We start from the raw sequence: 19,649 nt of genomic DNA, 5'->3' as shown, positions 1-19,649 counted from the left end.
ATAAGTTTAAACAAACTACAAGTGAATGCAAATCTGGAAGGTGCCAAAAGAAGCAACATATCAGCTTAGAACAGAGGATGTTAAATGTTACATGCTCCTCATCTAAGTTAGCAATACAATGTCTAAATTTATGGACGCACTACCTTTATACCAACAATAGCAAGCAAGACAAGGTCATCATCAGGCAATGCCCACTCAGATAGTTGTCCATCAGTTGGAACATCTTCCAATTCATGTGGTCTATAAGCAATGGCAACACAACGCAAACTGCGAGCCGCCATATCCTCAATTGATTTCCTGAAAATTTTTGACTGCAGACAAAGGCATATTTCATTAAAATGAAATATTAGACAAAAACTTGCAAAGTTCAAAGTCACCATAAAAGGAACACAAAGTAGTGAGAAAATAAGTTTAGGAACAAGATTCATACAATTGATATTAGGGATAATTTGTACAAGTTCAAAATTTTGTCTTTTAAGCTTAAAAGAAGGTTATAATGTCTTGCACGATCACAACAAATTAAATGGGTGTTAAAATCATCTCAAGCTGGAAAGGAATGACTAAATTAGAGGAAGAAAAAATAGACTGTATTATACAAGTGTTTCACTAAAGAAGATGCAGAAATTAACTATCATTTTATTACGTAAAAGCCAAAGTTTTCTCCTACCTTCTCATCATCCATAGCTACCAAATTGTCATTTGGATCCAGGTACTTTGTACAACAGGCCAAGACTATTTCAGCAGCCCCTTTCCAGTGTATATGAACTTCGGAATTGGGCTGTACAGATAGAAAAAAGGAAATCAACCATTACTTGCAGCTCCCTTGAATGCAAAAGAAGTTATCCACAATGAATACTAATATTCTTCCCCATGTACTGTAACTGATATATGAAGACATTTTACAAAAGAGAACGTATAATGTTAAAATCATCCAGATTCCTGATATGTTTGTTGCAACCAGGAAGGCAACAAATAAAACACAATAATGAATACATAACTACTAAAACAAAATTCAAAACGTACTATCTTAAGATCCGCATAATATAACCATATAATCAAGAACTCTTAGTGTGGCAAGGTAAGATTCTTAAGTTCCCTACCAATTTAACTGCAGCACCACCTCGTTTTTTCTCAGAGTTGAATGGGAACACGTGAAGAAGTGAAGACTCAGACCTTATGGCATCAAATTTCATTCCGAGCTGCAAACCAGTTATCAATAATTCGTGGTGAGTTCAAGGGACGAAGTAACCCATGAGCAGTAGCAAGATACATGAATTGGAAAACCAAATGAAAGAACCTTGATTCCCAATTGCAGAATTGCCTTTTCAGTTGGTGATCCAGAAACCTCTATATCACTGCCAGTCTACAAAAGGGAAGAAACAGCAAATTACAACCTTACTGAACCTAAGCCTTCACCACTCAATATTCTGCTTAAAAATCTTACCAAGAAAGCAACACAAATACTTTAAGCATACCTCGGGCATATAAACACTGCCATTTGTATTTAATGCGATGCCTTCAATAAGCAAAGATGATAGCATTGGAGACAAGTCTGGCTTATCGTCAGAGAGAACGATTTTCCTCCCACCCGTAAAAGCCTCAACAACAGCCATCTATACTCGAAGAAATGTAGAGAAAAATATCACTCATTAGCAATCTTAAGCTAGAGAACAAAAGAATGAGAGGGAGAGAGAGCAAGGGAGACAATTAGAAATAAATGTCCATAACATTTGTTCTGCTCACGTCCACCACCATTTTTTAATCTCAAAACACCCACACCAATTGACTAAAATTTTCTCTTAGTGAGACAACACTTAAGCTGATTTGAACGCTCAAACTAACTTCATCTGAACTAGCCTAGTTGATGAGACCTCAACACCTCTTCCGTCGTATATTTTACAATGAAAGAGAAACTGGGCATTTAGAACTCCATTTAGAACCTCATTGTAGTGTAAGTTATACCCACCTGGTTTAATGTTAAGGTTCCAGTCTTGTCGCTGCAGATTGTAGTTGCAGAACCCATGGTTTCACATGCAGACAGCCTCCGCACCTACATTTAGAGATCCATTGTTCCAAAATTATTATATGCTAACCCTAAGAAAAGTACATATACTTAAAAATCTATGAAGGCATAAGACTGAAAGACAATTAGACTTACCAAGGCCTTATCTGCCATCATTTTTCTCATTGAGTAGGCAAGCCTGTGTTATAGCCAAAGAATGAAAGGGGGAAGGAAAAGTAAGGAATGAGGAACGTAGAAAGATGAATGTGTGCAATAAAAAAGTATCCTTTTACAAAAGAAGGTAAAAGAATAGTTTTATATTTTATGTTTGGCTTGCGGGAAGCCCAGGGCCACAACACATTGTACAGAAAACTTAGTATCGAAATAATCATTTTTCTGATAGCAGGTTACTCAGTGTTAACACATGGGTGAAATTAAAAAGAAAAAAAAGAAAAAGAAAAACAGGTTTAGCACAAAACAATGAGCAGACTTACGTCAAGGTAACAGCTAAAGGGAGCCCTTCAGGAACAGCAACCACCACAATGGTGACCTAAAACATTTTTCAGATTAATCAAATTCACAAAAACACTTGTATTTAAAGTGAATAATCAGGTAAACAATGAAACATCACGGGCAAGTATTTACTGAAAACAACCCAGGAGTTATTGACATACTGCAATAGTAACAATTTTAATGGCTCCATCTAAGGCATCTCCAAATTTTGTCTTTCCAGCGGTAAACTGAGGTTTTCCAGTTGTATCTTTTGTATGGCCAGTAAAGTATCTGCACAAGTTCAAGTGTCACTGTCATTGAGAAGGGGGTCACTAGTGATAGTACTCTATCATAAATCAAGTCACTGTCATAGAGAAGGGGTCACTAGTGAAGATCGGAATATACCTAACCAACAGGACTATTAAGACAAGAAAAGCCACTGTGAGTCCAACAATACCAATGAAAGTCGCAACCCCGTTCAAGCGCACCTATTCAAAGATGTATATGTTTGAGTACATAATTCCATACATCAAATGAAAATATTCAAGTTAAAAGTTCATTGCTGACCTGCAAAGGAGTTTCTTCACCAGTATCTTCAGAAATACTAGCCATGAGCATTCCCCATTCAGTATTAATCCCAACACTAGTTACCTTAAGAAACAATGATAATAATATTAAAACATTGACAGTTCTATTTCAAAATTACATGGGCAGCAAATAAAGACAAGCCTCCCAAAAAAAAGTTTCAGTACCCAGAAAGATTTCAGATATTGCATTGACTGACTCTAGAAAAACCATTATGAATCTATATATGTATCATGGGAAAAGGAAAAGAGAGATTGGAATCTTTACCAGCATAGTACCATTTCCATCTGCTACTTTGCAGCCAGACATTAGAAATGGGTCCTTGGAGTCCTTGCGAACCTGAAAAAAGGAAAATATAGACATCATATGATTTACAGAAAATAAATGGTCAGTGTTCAAACAAGGCTAGAGAACATGTATAGAGGCTCACAATCTTGCTCTCTCCAGTCATACTCGACTCATCTATTGCAAGTGAGTACCCAGTTATTAAAATGCCATCAGCAGGGACCTACATATAGAATCACAATATTAATAAACTTTTCAATTGGAATGCAATTGCGAAATATACATGAAACATTTACTGACAAATGCGCATACCTGATCGCCGATATTAAGGGGTACAACATCACCAACAACAAGATCATAAATTGAGACCTCAACACGTCTACCACCTCTAATGACCTGCACATTACCTCCAAAGCTAAATATCGGCACATGAGAAGAAATAAAATTCACATAAACTGACGGTGAAGAGAACCAGAAGCTCACTTCCAAATGTATATTTCTCTTTTCCTCATTTAAATTCTGGAACTGAAGAGATTGTCTGTAATCACTAACGGCTGCAGGTAAAAAATATAGGAAAAACTGATGAGTGTGTACCACTTCAGATTAATAGAAACTCCCATTTATTTTAGAATTCAAGTAATAAACTTGTATAAGCTCATGATTGACATATGCTTAAACACCCCACAAAAGAGCATAAACGATTAAACATCATCCAAATTTGTAAGAAGCCCATATACGACTACGAGTGACATGCATAGCATCCCCTCTAATAATGGCAGATATTATATATATATATATATATATATATAAGTGTACACGCATATACACACACACAAACACACACACACACACACACACACACACACATATATATAGAAAAGATGATTAAATTTTGAACTCAAGGCTTTAGTGTCAAATAATGTGCTCAAATGTGGAATTGATGTATTCTGGCCACCATGAATAGTCGTCACTCAAATTAGTTTTTGGGAAATAAGTACAAAACTTGCTGAGCATATTCACAGAATTTTATTTGAATATGGAGAGGGAAAGAAACAAAACTGTTAGACATCTATAATATATATGCCTAATATTTAAAGCAAGTTGACTGGTACATCAACACACCAGCCCCTACAAGCAAATTAACTAAAATGTTGGAAACAAAAATGACAATCAAATATATACATTTTAGACATCATTGAATAAACAAGCTAACTCAATACCTGTAACAACAATGACAAGGAGAACTGCAAAAGCAATGCTGCCCCCATCATACCATCCCTCCTTTATACCCTGTAAGCTACAAAGAATGCATAAGACGAACACCATAAACAAATTTCGTATTTAAAATGAATAAATAAAATGAGATTCACAAGGGTTTGTGATATCACTTTTCTCCAAATATGATTATGAAATCATCAACATTCCCACAAAAAGTGACAGATTTGCAACCATATAAGCACTATATCAGTATATCTGTGGTAATGATAGAGGTCATTTCTCTAATAATGAACACCATGGCCCTCGCAATACATGCAATCAAAAGGGTGCACTATTTAAGAAAAGACAAATCATGCTACAACAACAACTCAGACTCCAAAACAAGCAGGACATTATCAGAATATAAAAATCACCACAACTAGCAGATATTCATAAGAACACCCTAAAAGTTTCACATCCTACTCTCATTAAGGATGAAGCTATTAAGAAGCCAATGCCAGCTCACCTCTGTTTTTATACCCAGCGCTAAAGAAGCCACTGCAGCTACCATCAAAATGATCAGAGTAAGATCTTGCCAAGCTTCCCAAAGAAATCTCTATCAGACAGACAAAAGAAAAAAGAAATATATTATAACAGCACAAACTTTTCTTCTTCTTTTTTCTTGATATATCCAAAATGGAAACTTCAAAATTTCACAACTGTAGCAAATTTACCCAGAAACTTCTTGCTTTTTTCCTAGGATATGTGTTTGACCCAAATGCATTTTTCCGTTTTAGTAAATCAACATCATCTCCATGAATTCCCTTGTCGAGATTTGTTTTCAATAGGTCCCCTAAGCCTGTGACCTGATGTAAGGAAACAACAGAACAAATATAAGCAATAGTGTTGATGTACCAATTCAGATCACAAAAGAGATTATGTGGTGGACTTGCCCCCCCATATTGTTGAAGAGCAGCAAAATTATGATCCCTCGTCACTGGAACTAGTTCCTCTTGTCCAATTGGAAAATCGCCAGTAGAACTTGGTTTTGGCACTACGACTCCTAAAAATAAGAAGCAACAAGTTAACTCCAGAACTACCACAGAGAACAGTTTCCACACCAGGATTTATGCATCACGATGGTGGAGCAAATGAGAGAGATCTCTAAAACACAATCCTAAAAAAATGACACAAGAATGCAACCTCACAAATCCTACTACAATCTAAATGACAATGAACCAGAAATGAACAGAACATGACAAACAAATTGCCATACCGCCCTAGGATTAGACCCAACAAACAGGGTAATACCGTTCAAACAACGAAAATGAATATTTACAATAATGTTGCATTTTTTTCTGCGGATAATATTTAGAAAAAATCTAATGGAATAAAGAAAAAGAAGTACCAATCACTTGCTGGTCTCCAGCTTCCTTGAAAAGATATGCAGCCTATTTAAAAATAAAGAAAAATCATATGTTAGGATAGTGATAGTACATGAGTGACTTAAGACACATTTATTTTGAAGTGATTTACTCGTATGGCTTGTGCATGGGCTCTAATCTTCCTTAGTGTCTGCTGCTTTTCTTCTTCCTTTTTCAAGTCTAAGGTGTACCGGAATCGACGAGAAGCATTCAGCACAAGTGCCGCTTGCTACAACAAAACAAAACATAGTTCAGCCAGAAGGCTCAACAAAAAAGATCAGATCAAATAAAATAGAACAAAATAAATGATTTCCAGTAACAATGTAATCTACGCACCCAAAAGATATTTCCAATTCTATTGATTTTGTTATTAAAAGCGAGTCCCATATCAAAAAAGATACTCGTAGAACTTTTTGCCAACAATTTTCCAATTTTTCTTTCAACTGTACAACACTACTTTATAGGTTTAATCTTCTAATCCTGGCCATACTAAACCTAACACAAATTCGGAAAGTAGTATTCCCTTCTTCTTGAAAAATTGAGACTAATCTATTCACATAGAGGGAGCAACTACACTATTAATAGATATTTACCATCCGGTACAGAATACCGACATTACAGATACACAAACAGATAGAACACTGGACCAAAAATACACCCGCAAAACAACATAAACATATACATATCCATACATACAGAGATGAAGAACAAGTTCCAGAAACAAAACAATACATGTGTAAATACATATAAAAATGACTGTAAAACTGCAAAATGTTATATAGATTGGAAAGCATACCCTCCAGCGCTTGAGGCGCTCGACCGAAGCATCCTTAGTTCTGGCAATGTCAAAAGGACTGGACGAGGACTCGTCGTCCAAGTCGCCCGAGCGGCTGCCGCCGGCCTCCAAATCCGCCCGTGAGCCTCTCGATTGACTCATCGTTCCTTAAAAACCTGTCGCAGGAGAGATGGCGCCGTTAGTTTCTTCAACCGCCGGGCCCTAACAACCACTCGAAACCCCTCTCACGCTCCCAAATTCTCACTTCCCCGAACCCAATTTCCAGCTTTCTAATCTCTAATTTCGTTTCAAATTTTCGAAAACTCGAATGCTCGTCACACTAAAAACTAGTGCAACTTCCAGTCCGAAATTTCAAGACTTATCTGGAACCGCCGCTCGCTCCGCCGCACTTGGCAGAGACGTTAGGGTTCCAAACGAAAACCCGAAATGTTTGGCTACAATTTATAATAGCTGGATAGGGGTTTCACTTGTACAGTCGAGACTCTGCCGTACAACTTCCTACTCCCTCCGTCCCTTCCTATTTTATTTTATCTCTTAGAATATATAAAAAAAAAATATTAGCAAACCACTCACAGTAAAATCAGATATTTTAGCAAGTGACGGTAGAAAAGTGTTGCTCTTACATTGTGGTTGGGTTTAAATTTTGCCGACTATGTAGTCTAATATTTTTGTCGACTATGTAGTCTAATATTTTTGTCGGTTGAAGAAAAAGATATTTTGGAAAAGGGTTAAAAAGATAATTAGGGTTTCTCCACTAAGCCTTCTCCACGGGACCCTAGATTATAGCCTCTTCTCCACTACGTGTGTATTGATATTCTAATTTATGTAGATTTTTCTTGATCATCTACGTCATCTTATTCATGACAAAAATTTAAATTAAAGAATAGCACTAGCATATACCTGATAATGGATGCTTAGAGAGTAGCAATATGCGTTTTTTTGCATGCACAATTCAAATTGTCAGAAAACTGAATTTTAGTTTACGAAGAAAAAAGACAATGGATATACAAGAAACGAGCATCCGAGTCAATAATCTTTCAATCAAAGCGAAAGTTTTAGCTTACAAAAGAGGAAGATAATTGGATAGACAAGAGATAGGTGCTCGAGTCAAGAATCTTTGTGACCGACTGAAGTTTTAGTTTTTCGAAAAAAAAAAGACGATAAGTAAATAGATAAGAGATAATCTAATGGTATTCTTCTTCAGTTGTAAGTGAGAAGTTATAAGACGCCCACTCCCTCACTCCATTCATGTAGTACTATCGTTGCCTACACGAGAAAGTGACCGAGTGAGAGAGTTTTGGTGAAAAAACACGTTTGTGATTGCGAATGACACATGGTTCGGCGTGGTGGTAGTTGCGGTGGGGGAGACCTGAAGAGTCGGGGGGTCACCCTAAGCACGTTGTGTTATTTTCTTAGTGGTTTTGGATTTGGACGTGGGGGTGCGTTTTCTGATTCCTTTGGTTTTCATTTGCTCACCTTTCTTTTATTTCTTTTTTCCCTTTTTCTCTGGGATAATTAATTTCCTTATTAGGAAGCAAGTTAGGAAGATGTTTCTGGGAAGCAAAGAATCGAATCATGTGATCGTGTTTTTTTCTCGCAAGTGAGGTCGGAATTTACATGGTGTTTGTTGGAAGCAAGGAAAGAATCAATGGTGATGCTCAAGTTTTACCTACAATAATTTTTCTCCGTTGTGGTCATGATGAAATAATTCAACTAATAAAAGTTTTCTAAAAACGGGTGTTAATATTTCCAGGGAGAAATTTGGTTGAGTGACTCCTGAAAAATGTATTGAATTAGGCAGCAAGAAAATAAAGTCCTATAAAAGGTGTAGAAAACTATGGCAGCAATGGAAAGATTGTTGAGTCGGCCAAAAGGACACGGTAGACCCGGTTGTAACATCACTATTCATGACTTGATCACACTTGTGTTTATACTATATTTTGATGTCAATGGGGTTTGATAGATTGTTGACGTGTTGAAGGGCAGAGCTGACTGTCGAAAGTTTCGATAAGCAAACGGTGGGGCAGCATATGGAGATGACCTGTGGCAATTTGGAACAGTAACTTTGTACCTTGGAATAAGGAGTATGGGGATGACTTGTGGCAGTTTTATTAGATTTTTCTTGCTTGGTCTGAATCTGATACGTCTATTTTTTTTTTCTGGATATGAATGAAATGAAAGCAAAGATAAATAAATTATAGCACGTACCTGAAATTTGCAGAATATCCAGAACAGCTACTGCTGAAGTTTTGTATGATATATCTTTGGAAGAAAAAGCGATGATCAATATCTCCGCATCGCCAACGAGATTGAGATGTTACATATAATAAAGGTGGCCTTCATATTCCCTCTACTAAATAATCCAGCATGCATGTATATAGATTATTCTTCTCTAAGAGTACTGCGCATGCCTGAAGTAATTTCCAGTAATTAAGTATTTATGTGTAAAACTGCAATCAAAACGGAATAACGTAAACTGGAAGCAGCAATTATATATATAAGCTAAAATATCTAGGGTGGAACCTTAACCCCAAAAAAGTTCTAGCTGTAGTGGATTGGAAAGGAATTTGTGCATATACAGCTAGGTGGAAAGGTATAAAAATGATGCAGTAATCTGCTTATTTTAATAAAAACGCGTCCTAATTTAGAGAAAGTAATATTAAATCAATAAAGAATAACTTTGCAGTATTCGAAACCAAAAATGTACATGAATCGGCCTGAAACCTTTCATGCCGACAGTACTTAAATCAGCTAAATCAATTGGCAGTGTCTGCTGGCTTTGATTTTCACCTCCTTATAGTTAACAACTATGTCATATATGCATATACAGTATATTTTATTTTATTTTTGATAGATATGCATATATACTATAAGTGGAAAGGGAGTTCTAGCAGTTTCTTTCATCCCCACCGCATTTTTCTTGGTTTTTTAATAATTTCTAATTGTTCTTATTTGGTCCATCGATCTGTGTGCTGTCGGTGGGGTGACCTTTGCTTGTCAATTGGTTTTGGCACTGCTTAGGTGCATGATTTGACGTCCAAGTAATCTGTTCTGATGTTAATCTTTTAGGGGGCGTTTGTTGCGCCGGATTATCTTGAACTGGATTAGCTTCAAGGACTAAGCTGGACTGGCTTAGACTAGACTAAACTGGACTAACTTAGTGAAGTGTTTGGTGCAGTATTGGACTAAGAAGCTGGATAATAACAAATTCTAATATTATATTATTTAATATATAAATTATTAATATTTTATTATGATCTTATCTTTTTCTTCATTTTTTCCTACCATTTCCGTCCCACTCTTTTCCTCTTCTCTCATTGTCCCACCCTCTCCCTCTTTTTTTCCTCTTAGACCTCTCAATTCATGTCTCTTTCTCATTCCTGGTCAAACTCCTTATTGATTTCAGTGTTTATTTCTCTGTCCTCCCTCCCTTTCTAGCTATGTGTTGTTCGAATGAAACCTCACGGCTCCAATTTTCCCGATGAGTTGCAGGTTTCCCGATGTGTTTTCCGGCCAACCCTCGTTAAATTGGATGAAGTTAGCACCGCCAAAAATTCATCACCATCCCTAGACCGAAATCTTAGCTTTGAATGCTCGAATCTGTCCTGGATTTGAAGAAGCCCAAACAGGCCGAGACTTCCAGGCCATTTTCCGGCCACATTCGACCACATTTTGCCCTCTATTCAGGTAAAATCGTAATTTTGTCACTCCCAGCTTCAATTTGGTATATTTTATATGAAAGTTGGTTGTGAAATGGATCTGAAAGGGAGTCGGAAAGTTAATGATTGATCTAGGTGACCGGAGATGACGAGGAGTTCGTCGGGAGTGGTTGTTGAGCATGACGAGGACAAGAAAGTGAGGATAGTCTTAGCTAGTCCCATGGTTATTGGGGGGTCTCGCTAAGACCTCTTAGTGAAGGGTTTTGTCCATGCTAGTCCCCTTTAGTCTCATTAATGTTAGTCCCAGCATGGAACAAACACAGTATTGGACTAATAGCTAGTCCAGTCCAGTCCAGTCCAACTTAGTGAGGGCAAACAAACGCCCCCTTAGGTTACTGTTTATTCTGAAAGATTCTCATTACTTAAGGTTTAGGTTTTAAAACATTCTAGTTTGTTGAGAGTACGTAGAAGACGGTTTGATTCTTTGTCGATGAATGTACTTCACCATCTCCAGGTAAGTTGAGCTTATATTTAAGTTTAGTCTTACTTGGTAAAACTAAAGTTATTAAGATTTAAATTGATAGACAAGCGACAATGGTCTCAAAAGCTAAGCTGTGAGAACGGCCGCCGATGAATATCAAGCTTAAATACTCTTTCTTGCGTGCAAATTCGTCTTGCAATTGGAGAAGCAGACTGAGAGAGAGAGAGAGAGAGAGAGAGAGAGAGAGAGAGACTTATAGGTGGAGTCTCTCATCACGGTACAACGCAAACCAACAAAGAAGTGGCATCATAAATCGAAACCCACATGTCCTATCTTCTTGCAAAGCATACCCAAATATCATGATGTTAGACAACCAACAGCCTTAAAAACTAAAGCTTTTAAAGAGTGAACTCTAATATATATATATGATCATCATGACTTGCGTTGACAGGATGCTAAATTTAGATGGGGCGGATGTCATCATTAATCATATCGGTAACGTTATGGAAGTTAAATTTTCTTTATATTGAATGGTTTCATTACTAATTAAATCTAAACTTTCTAAACAAAATCTATTATCTATTAAATTGATGACAGTTTCACTCCCGGACCGCTAGAATGTCTAAAGCTTTTGACACTTAAATCGATCACTGGATAAATGTCGCATTTTATCTAAATAATATTGTGCCAAGGATTTTATGTAAAGGTTAGCCAAAAATCAATAAAACTTTACTATTTAACCATATATTAATGATATTTTTTTGTTTTGGACTTAATCAAGGATATATTTTTATTAACTAGGCATTTGTCAGTAATAAATGTCACATGAGCTTTAAGTCATTATAAATAGTTAAAACTTGACTCTTCTACCTTTCATTATAAATAGTTAGAACTTGATTGTTTTATTCTTCTCTCTATGAATGTCATATGGCCTTTAAGATATTATAAATAGGTAGAACAAGAATATTCTATCACTCCCCCCCCCTCGTTTACATGGAGGAGTCTGCTCAACTCAAGGAAACGGAACCAAGAAAATGGACACTGCATTGCAGTGTCTGAATCCAAATCTAAAAAATAGAGCCAGGAGACAGACACTACATTACAATGTCTTAATTCAAATGTAACAATGAGAAGTCGTGTGAGGATATGAGACATGTGAGCGATGGAAAAAACTGAACCAGAAAATGGACACTGCAACACGTCTGAATCCAAAAATAAAAAACAAAATCATGAAATGAACATTGTGTTGCAGTATTTGAATCCACATGTAAAAATAAATAAAAAAAAGAACATGTAAGAGGTGTGGGAGTGATGATAAAAAACAAAACAAGGAGATGGACATTGCAACGCAGCGTCTGAATCCAAAAGTAAAAAACATAATTAGGAAATGAACATTACATTGCAGTGTCTATATCCAAATGTAAAAAAGAACATGTAGGAGACGTTTGAGTGATGGAAAAAACGATACAAAAAAATAGACATTGTGTTGCAGTGTCTGAATCCAAATGTAAAAAAATAGAATAAGGAAATAGACATTGTGTTACAGTGTCTGAATCCGTATCGATTTATTCCAAAATATAAAAACTATGAGAAATGGGGTGTTAGTTGAAGTAGATGTCAGCTGTAGTGACAGATTTTGAAATTTTTGTTTATTTTAAATGCATTTAAGTATCCTAATATACGATTGATCTATTTCTAATTAATATAAATATTATTGATATATTGTTAACATTGTAACTTTTTATTGATTTTATACTAAATCACCCCTTATAAAAGTTGATTTGAGCCCAATTTCCAAGCGTATTTTAGGGAAACCCCAAAAAAAAAAAAATATCATTTTTTTAAACCCCTTGACAACTACATGACCTATTATTACTTTCATTTTTGCAGAAATAAATACTTTTATTTTTCATTCCTAATCTGCCCCTAAGTTTAAAGATGGATAGAAACATTAATTTCATTCCCAATCTGCCCCATAAGCTCACCTGCATGCAATATATTTCTTTTTCTGCTCCTACATATCTTTACCCTACGTACATATTTGTTTATGTATCTTTACAATAGGTAGATAATGATGGCATATGTATAATTGTTTCATATCTCTTTTATAAGTAAATGAAGATGTTAAGTTTTTATTTTCATATATGGACATTATATTATGTTAGAAAAAAAAAAAATTGTTGCAGTGCCAAAAATACCATTTGCCCTACTAAGATTAGTCCGGCTTTTTGTCAGGTAAATTCTCTTCGCCCGACAAAAATTAACTCTTGGTTGGGCAACGCTTTGGTTTTTCAGAGGCTTTACACAATGGAGTAATTTGGTAGGGCAGGTCGTTGTTTGTCAGGCAAACATTTGGTGTCAAGGGAAAAAAATGGCACGAAGCCAGTCAAATCTTGCCAGATGAACTTTGAAAAATTCCATTGCGTAAAGGCTTAATTAGGTTTTAAGGTTTAGGATGACCAACCTTTCCCGAGTAATTTCCATCAAACTGCCACTATTATTTGTTTCAATTATGGAGGTCTAGGGAGTAGCATTGGTGGTAAAAATCAAAGGAGTTAAGTGCAAGAAGAAGAAGTTAAAGCCAATTGTGGGGGTTCATAGCAGCTATAAGATTTATATGGTAATATTAAAACTAGTAGTTGGAAGGAATATAAGGATTGCCGTGTGGAATACTTGAGTGATTATTCTATGGCAAAGAAGGTGATGACGAAAGTTTACTCAGATGACTTGCGTGTTGAAGAAAACGGAGAGGATACCACCATCATGATTAGACATATCCCTAACAAATACCACCTTCAATCCCTACTGTTGGATTCATCTCCACATCTATTTTATAAACACCTCTTCTTCCTCCATTTTTACCTCACTCAAACCCATTGTTCTGGTAAAATCTAATTCCCCAAAGCTTTAAACCATATGGCTGCAAAATTAATTTAACAATCCAACCATCAAACTTGTTTGTCTATACTCCAAGATCTCTGACGCCAAAAATCACCAAAAATAAATGTTCGGAGATTAGGTAATGGGACGAAATTGTTTGACGGTTAGAAACGAAAAATCATGATTTAACAATCGTTTTAACTTCGATTTTGATGATTTTTTTTACAAATACAATCCCCAACCCTAGAAGAATACAATGAACGAACCCAAACATGAATTTAAAATATGTACACTAGTGAATACAACAAAAGCTTACATTCTACTTAATGAAAGTATAGAATAAACTCTAAGTGTTTGAGAATCTGTTCTTTTGATGAGACACACATTATACGAAATTAAACTAGTTTCCATGATCCGATCATCAAACATGTTTGCATATACTTCAAGATCTCGTACGCCAAAAATCACAAAATTAAAAAAAAAAACGTTCGGAGATAGGTAACAGAACGAAATCATTCGACAATGAGAAGAAAAAAAATCACGATTTAATGGTCATTTTAACTCCACTTTTGACAAGACCACAAATTGAGAGTAAAATCACACACTAAAATAACATGATCATCAAGTTCGATGACTTTTTGAATCATTTGAATTTAATGTTCAAATTTGAGAAATATTGTTTTTTTTTTTAAAAAAAAATTTGGCCTATGAAATCTGTTTATATGTCGGGTTAACTTACAAAGTTTGGTTGAGTCACAGCACAATTTTTACGGGAAAATTAAAAAAATTGCCCTCAAAATTTTCCCAAAAATTCAAACTTGCCCCAAAAAATAGGTAACCAGACGAGATATTCTAAAATTTCGTCGAGCAAACTTTATGTTCCACTAATTATTTTACTGAAATTAAATACTTCAAGCAACCACTGCCCACCAAACCAATGGGGTTTGCCTAATGAAAATTTAGGGATTTTAACACGTGTCAGAATTTTAAAAACCTTCGCCCGATGAACCTTCCATCGGGCAAGGGTCCAATATGTTGTAACCCTGCTAGAATCTTCTTCTTTCTTCCTCCTCATGCAGCTCAGTCTCTGTATCTTTTTTTGCAACTCATGAGACACAACTCTCTCTAACCTCAGCAAATCTCTTAGGAATCTCTCTTTCTGCAACTCAGTCTCTCCATCTAACCTATCTTTGATCTGTGTGCTCTCTCCTCCAACACCCGCGAGCTACACCACCATCACTCTATGCTCTCTCTTTGACCTCATTGTCAGTGATTTCTATCTCTCTCTATTTTAATTTTTATTTCGAAACTATTCTAGGATTTGTTATGATTGGTAGGATTGTAAGGGTGTGATTTGTGGGTACGGTGGGGGTTGTGGTGTGGGGAGGATGGCTACAGTGGTGGCATAAGGTGTGGGAGGGTGGGTACAGCGGTGACGGTTCACGAGTAGTGAGGTTGGTGGTTCACGAATAGTGGTGGTGGTGGTTGTGGGTAGTGGGAAAGGTGGGGAAGGTGGTGGTGGGGTGTGAGAAATTTTTGTGAAATTGTAGGAAATTTTTGAAAATTTGTAGGAAACTGTTTAAATTTGATAAAATTTTAGAAATATGTGAAATTTTATGAGATTTATCAAAATTTGTAGGAAAATATGAAAATTTTGTGAAATTGTAGAAATATGTGAAATATTAGTATAAAGTTATGAAAATTTGTGAAATTTGTAAGAAAATGTTTAAATTGGTAAAATTTTGGAAATATGTGAAATTGTAGGAATGATATTTGTGAAATTTGCAGGAAAATATGAAAATTTTGTGAAATTGCAGGAAAGTAATAATTTTTTTTTTTCACATATGTCTTCGCGCCTGATCACTAGTGGTCGCCATTCTACTTTCGCATTTGCTCAGAGTGAGAGGTTAACCCTCAGCGCCACCTAGGGTGCCAGCGAGACCTAATGGCCCTGCTAAGTCGTTTGCCGGCGCCATTAGGGCAGGTGGTCCGATCTGCTAGGCACCCCTAAAGTTGCAGACGCCATGAGCTTCTGGCAACCTAACCCCATCCTTACCACACTTGCTTAAGGCAACCCTAGCGTAAAGGCCGATTTGACGACTGTGCAATAAATGGGGGATGGGTGATTTGTAGGGTGTTGGTGAGCAACTAGATTACTCGGGTCACATAGAAGCGGATCTGGGTTGGATACCTCTCGAGTCACCGATGAGTGAGTGACAAAGCCAACAATTTGTTTACTCATGACATGGGTGCCATCATCCACACCAAATGCCCCATGGTCGTTGATTCCTGGAAGACACACAACCCTGAGGTCTGTGTCGAGATGGATAGACTGCTCGACAAGTGTGCAACTTTCTTAATTTATTATTATTTTTTCCTTTACTTATTTAATGTGGTTTAACTAAAAAATTCGTTTTCTTTTTTTTTTTTTTTTGGAATTTCAGGCCAACTTCGAGTGGATATGATGAACAAGGCCTGTGTCGAGTAAATTGACCAATGTGGAAGGAGTGGTATAAAGAGTGGAAGTACGAGCTACACATCTACTACCAAACTTGTGGGTCGCCTAAGACAACTCATAGAGATCCACTTGAGGAATGAGGAGTTTGTGGAGGGGATGGGTGAGTGATAGTGGATGTGCACTCATTTTCAGAGCGAAAAATTTCAGGTAAGCTTTATATATATTTTAATTGGATGAGGGTTTTCTTCGGATCCTCTTTATGGGGATCCTAGGGATCCTCACATCCTAGTAATTCATCATACACTGTGCGGTCAGTTTTCGTTAGGTACTATTTATGTTTAACTTTAAATTAAAAATTCAAAATAATTTCTGGCCATTGCACGATATATGATAAACAGTTAGGATGTGAGGAACCCTAGGATCCCCACAATTTGGATCCAAATGGGATCCAAATCCATTTTAATTCTAGTTCAATTTTTATGTTTCTTTAGTAATGTAATTGTATGTTTTACTTTACAGAAAAATCAGGGGTTGAGGAATGGTGAGCTACTGGTTCACATTTCCCGAAGGTGGATGTTTGGGGGGAAACACATGCCAATTATGACATCGAAATTGCGAACGGCATTTTTGTAAGTATTCTTTTCTATGATTTAATTGTAAATTTCATTACAACAAATAAGGTTTAAATTATGATCGAAAATCTTAATTGATTTCCCCTTTGTTTTTTGTAGGCTTTTATGACACTAAAGAAGGACGAGTACCTCGCCTACTCTCCTAGCAGCAACCAGACGTGCCTATGGAGAAGTTGATATGTAATCCAAAGGTGTATCTACAATTATTGATGGATGAGGTTAGGCGATGGAAAGGCAAAGAACTTCGTGGCCTATGAGCAGGTCGGGTTTAAGACTTCAGAGGTCGTCTTCTTCAGTAAGTTATAATCCTTCGACTGAGACTGATTCCAGACTTCAGCATGTAGAGATGGAGTTAGTGCACCAAATAAAAGAAACTAAGAGCCAAAAAGAAGAAGTGACACAGAGAGAAGCTGTTGTGCACAAATTAATGTGCATGTACTTTGCTAGAGTAAGGCAATCCTTGTCAGCTTCTGGTATAAGCATTCCCGACCCCTGAGCAACCTTCAAAAGCCATTCCCCTAGCCACCTCAGCACCCACCCGAGTAGTTTACATTTATATGTTTAGGTTTTTTAACATAATTGTACAGACAATTTTATTTTGAATGTAATTGAATAAAAATTTTAAAGTTGTCATTAATTATAGCTTTTTAAATTAATATAATTAGAATTAAATAAATTATTTATTACAAATATTTTTTTAACGTTTTCTGAAAATTTTAAAAAATATTAGCCCAACAACTTTTTCGTCGGGTCAAATTTATAACATTATTTTATTTGATTCTAGTCAACGAAATATCCTAGGCTAGCAAGATGATTTCGTCAAGTCAATACGGTCAACACATGTTTGCCCGACAAATACACTTTGTTGTGGCCGACGAAATAGATATTTCGTTGAGTAAGACTTCGAGTGACAGGTTTTGTCCGACTAATCTTTCTCGATAAACTTGTGTCAGTTAAAAGTTTATGGGGATGAAAACATCTTTTACTTGTCTGGCGAGGTTTTTTTTGCAATGTTATAGACATAATTATCAAAGGTAAATAGTTGTGTAGTTATCACACTCGCTAATTGATCTGTTTGAATGTTTTTCAAGTGCAAATCATATTATTCAAATTTTAAATTAAAAAAAACATATAATTAGGAATTTTCAATTTAATTTCATGTTTATTATTATGGGCAAAATAGTCACACAAATGAAAAATGAATGCAAAAATTTAATTTAATTTGAAACCACATAAATATTGGATAAAATAAAACTAACTATATATATGTTCACTGAGCCTAAAGCAAAAAACCACTAAGCTCCATGGGATCAACATCCCAAAATCCATGTGTTGAGCAAACTGTGAACTTCAATTGAGTAGCTCTAAACAACATCGTCTCAATTAGTTTCTGAGTAGCTCTAAGCCTCTACCCAACAGCCAATTTTAATAAGGATCAAGTAATGTTTGGCATTATTATCTTGGACAATACAAGCAAAGCATTCTCCTCTTAGGAGATGAGCAAATTCTCCCACTTGCAAATAACGTATCTTCATTGTAGAAATTTTATAATCGGAACCGTTTAATCTCTTAGTTTTCATTTGAAGATCATTTGTACTAAAAATCATTTAAATCGGATATTGTTTAATCATCCAATGTATCAAATAAATCAACAATGTCAGTACCAAATTGCATGTTCATGATGAACTGTTTATTGATTTCATACATACTCAACAATATCTGATTCGAATGATTTTTTGTAGGAACGATCTTCAAGTGAAGATTAAGAGATAGAACTGGTCCAATCATGAAACAGTAAAAATACGTCATACGTAAGTGAAGGAACGAACTCATCTCTTTAAGGGAGGAATGCAAGCATTAACCTTATGCCTTTGTTTTACTTTTCTCTCTATAATTAACAAGCCCATCTTTTAAAGATGTATGTTTGATTATATTTTTATATACATTCTTAGCCAAAATGATGGTTTACATCCACTTAAAATTTGTTCCTTGAAATTTTTGCATTTTGCATTCCGCCCGTTAGACATCTAACTATTTGCTAAGAATCAAATATGAAGTTGCGGCGAGGATTTGATTTCTTTTTATTCGTTTCCCATCCAAAGTGATTGCAAATTTGCATTAATGCAAAAGGAAAAAAATGTATAATATACTGCAAAAAATATATATTGGAAAAGATATATGTACCTACCTTAGCGAGAAACCAATAGAAGGAAATTTCCAAGAAACTTCGTGTATATATTGCTCCAGAAGGAAATTGAACTTAAAAGATCGAATCAGCTGGCCTCCGGGGAAAATGCAGAAAGATCAGATGATCAGATATTCTTATGTTTGATATTCTTTTCCATATGTCGAAAAAGAAGAAGAACAACTTCAAGAAGATAGAGTAAAAGAACATAACTTTTTTGACAAACAAAGATAGCATCAAAGCACATACATACGTGTAAAAAGAGGGCTTTTGCAGCAATATATATTCCTCCCAACAATTTCAAGACATGCATCTTCCATAAACGAGTGAATATCTTATTTGCACATATACTGACGGACTTGCAATGATTCAAATATACGGCAAAACGCGTTTCGCTCGATCTGAGAATAATATTTTACTTTCTGCTTTGTGTAATCCGATTCGATAGGCATCAAACGTAGTGCAACTTATAAGGATGACATGTGTGGACCTTAAGATGGGCTTTGCTGTAATATGATTTGGACTCCAGATATTACTGACTTTCCCGGAAGTTGCCCAACAAAAGTCTAACTC

At 35.9% G+C, this 19,649-nt stretch overlaps 1 protein-coding gene and 2 long non-coding RNA genes across 18 annotated transcripts in view; 2 read left to right on the top strand and 1 right to left on the bottom strand.

Moving 5' to 3' along the window:
• LOC137736841 (calcium-transporting ATPase 10, plasma membrane-type) overlaps positions 1-19,649 on the bottom strand; it is a 25,393-nt gene extending 5,744 nt beyond the window's left edge. Inside the window, exons 1-25 of one of the 16 annotated variants that reach the window (XM_088683068.1) lie at positions 19,330-19,649; positions 19,080-19,168; positions 8,990-9,192; positions 6,782-6,936; positions 6,098-6,214; positions 5,970-6,012; positions 5,515-5,624; positions 5,296-5,427; positions 5,088-5,177; positions 4,585-4,654; positions 3,848-3,918; positions 3,677-3,760; positions 3,510-3,587; positions 3,347-3,418; positions 3,062-3,145; positions 2,900-2,982; positions 2,677-2,785; positions 2,497-2,552; positions 2,159-2,201; positions 1,967-2,050; positions 1,476-1,613; positions 1,298-1,363; positions 1,101-1,199; positions 668-778; positions 144-311 (exon numbers count right to left, since the gene is read on the bottom strand). In XM_088683068.1, the coding sequence (XP_088539194.1) occupies positions 144-311; positions 668-778; positions 1,101-1,199; positions 1,298-1,363; positions 1,476-1,613; positions 1,967-2,050; positions 2,159-2,201; positions 2,497-2,552; positions 2,677-2,785; positions 2,900-2,982; positions 3,062-3,145; positions 3,347-3,418; positions 3,510-3,587; positions 3,677-3,760; positions 3,848-3,918; positions 4,585-4,654; positions 5,088-5,177; positions 5,296-5,427; positions 5,515-5,624; positions 5,970-6,012; positions 6,098-6,214; positions 6,782-6,922 (2,049 nt within the window). In that variant the 5' untranslated portion in view covers positions 6,923-6,936; positions 8,990-9,192; positions 19,080-19,168; positions 19,330-19,649. Of the gene's footprint in view, positions 1-143; positions 312-667; positions 779-1,100; positions 1,200-1,297; positions 1,364-1,475; positions 1,614-1,966; positions 2,051-2,158; positions 2,202-2,496; positions 2,553-2,676; positions 2,786-2,899; positions 2,983-3,061; positions 3,146-3,346; positions 3,419-3,509; positions 3,588-3,676; positions 3,761-3,847; positions 3,919-4,584; positions 4,655-5,087; positions 5,178-5,295; positions 5,625-5,969; positions 6,013-6,097; positions 6,215-6,781; positions 7,414-7,681; positions 8,217-8,989; positions 9,232-19,075; positions 19,228-19,325 lie in introns of those variants that run through there. The other 15 variants (XM_088683074.1, XM_088683070.1, XM_088683072.1 and 12 more) reach the window with 15 other exon arrangements.
• LOC148691813 (uncharacterized) lies at positions 14,925-15,907 on the top strand. The gene is made up of 2 exons (XR_015955026.1): positions 14,925-15,066; positions 15,669-15,907. It is a non-coding gene; the product is annotated as an uncharacterized LOC148691813 (long non-coding RNA).
• On the top strand, positions 16,327-17,131 carry LOC137736844 (uncharacterized). The gene is made up of 3 exons (XR_015955025.1): positions 16,327-16,466; positions 16,779-16,888; positions 16,991-17,131. It is a non-coding gene; the product is annotated as an uncharacterized LOC137736844 (long non-coding RNA).

Source organism: Pyrus communis, chromosome 13 (assembly GCF_041283825.1).
Source record: "Pyrus communis isolate YQ-2024b chromosome 13, ASM4128382v1, whole genome shotgun sequence".
In the NCBI taxonomy this organism is placed as follows: domain Eukaryota; kingdom Viridiplantae; phylum Streptophyta; class Magnoliopsida; order Rosales; family Rosaceae; genus Pyrus; species Pyrus communis.
The sequence above is the reverse complement of the archived record's forward strand: the minus strand, read 5'-3'. Positions and strand labels throughout refer to the sequence as shown.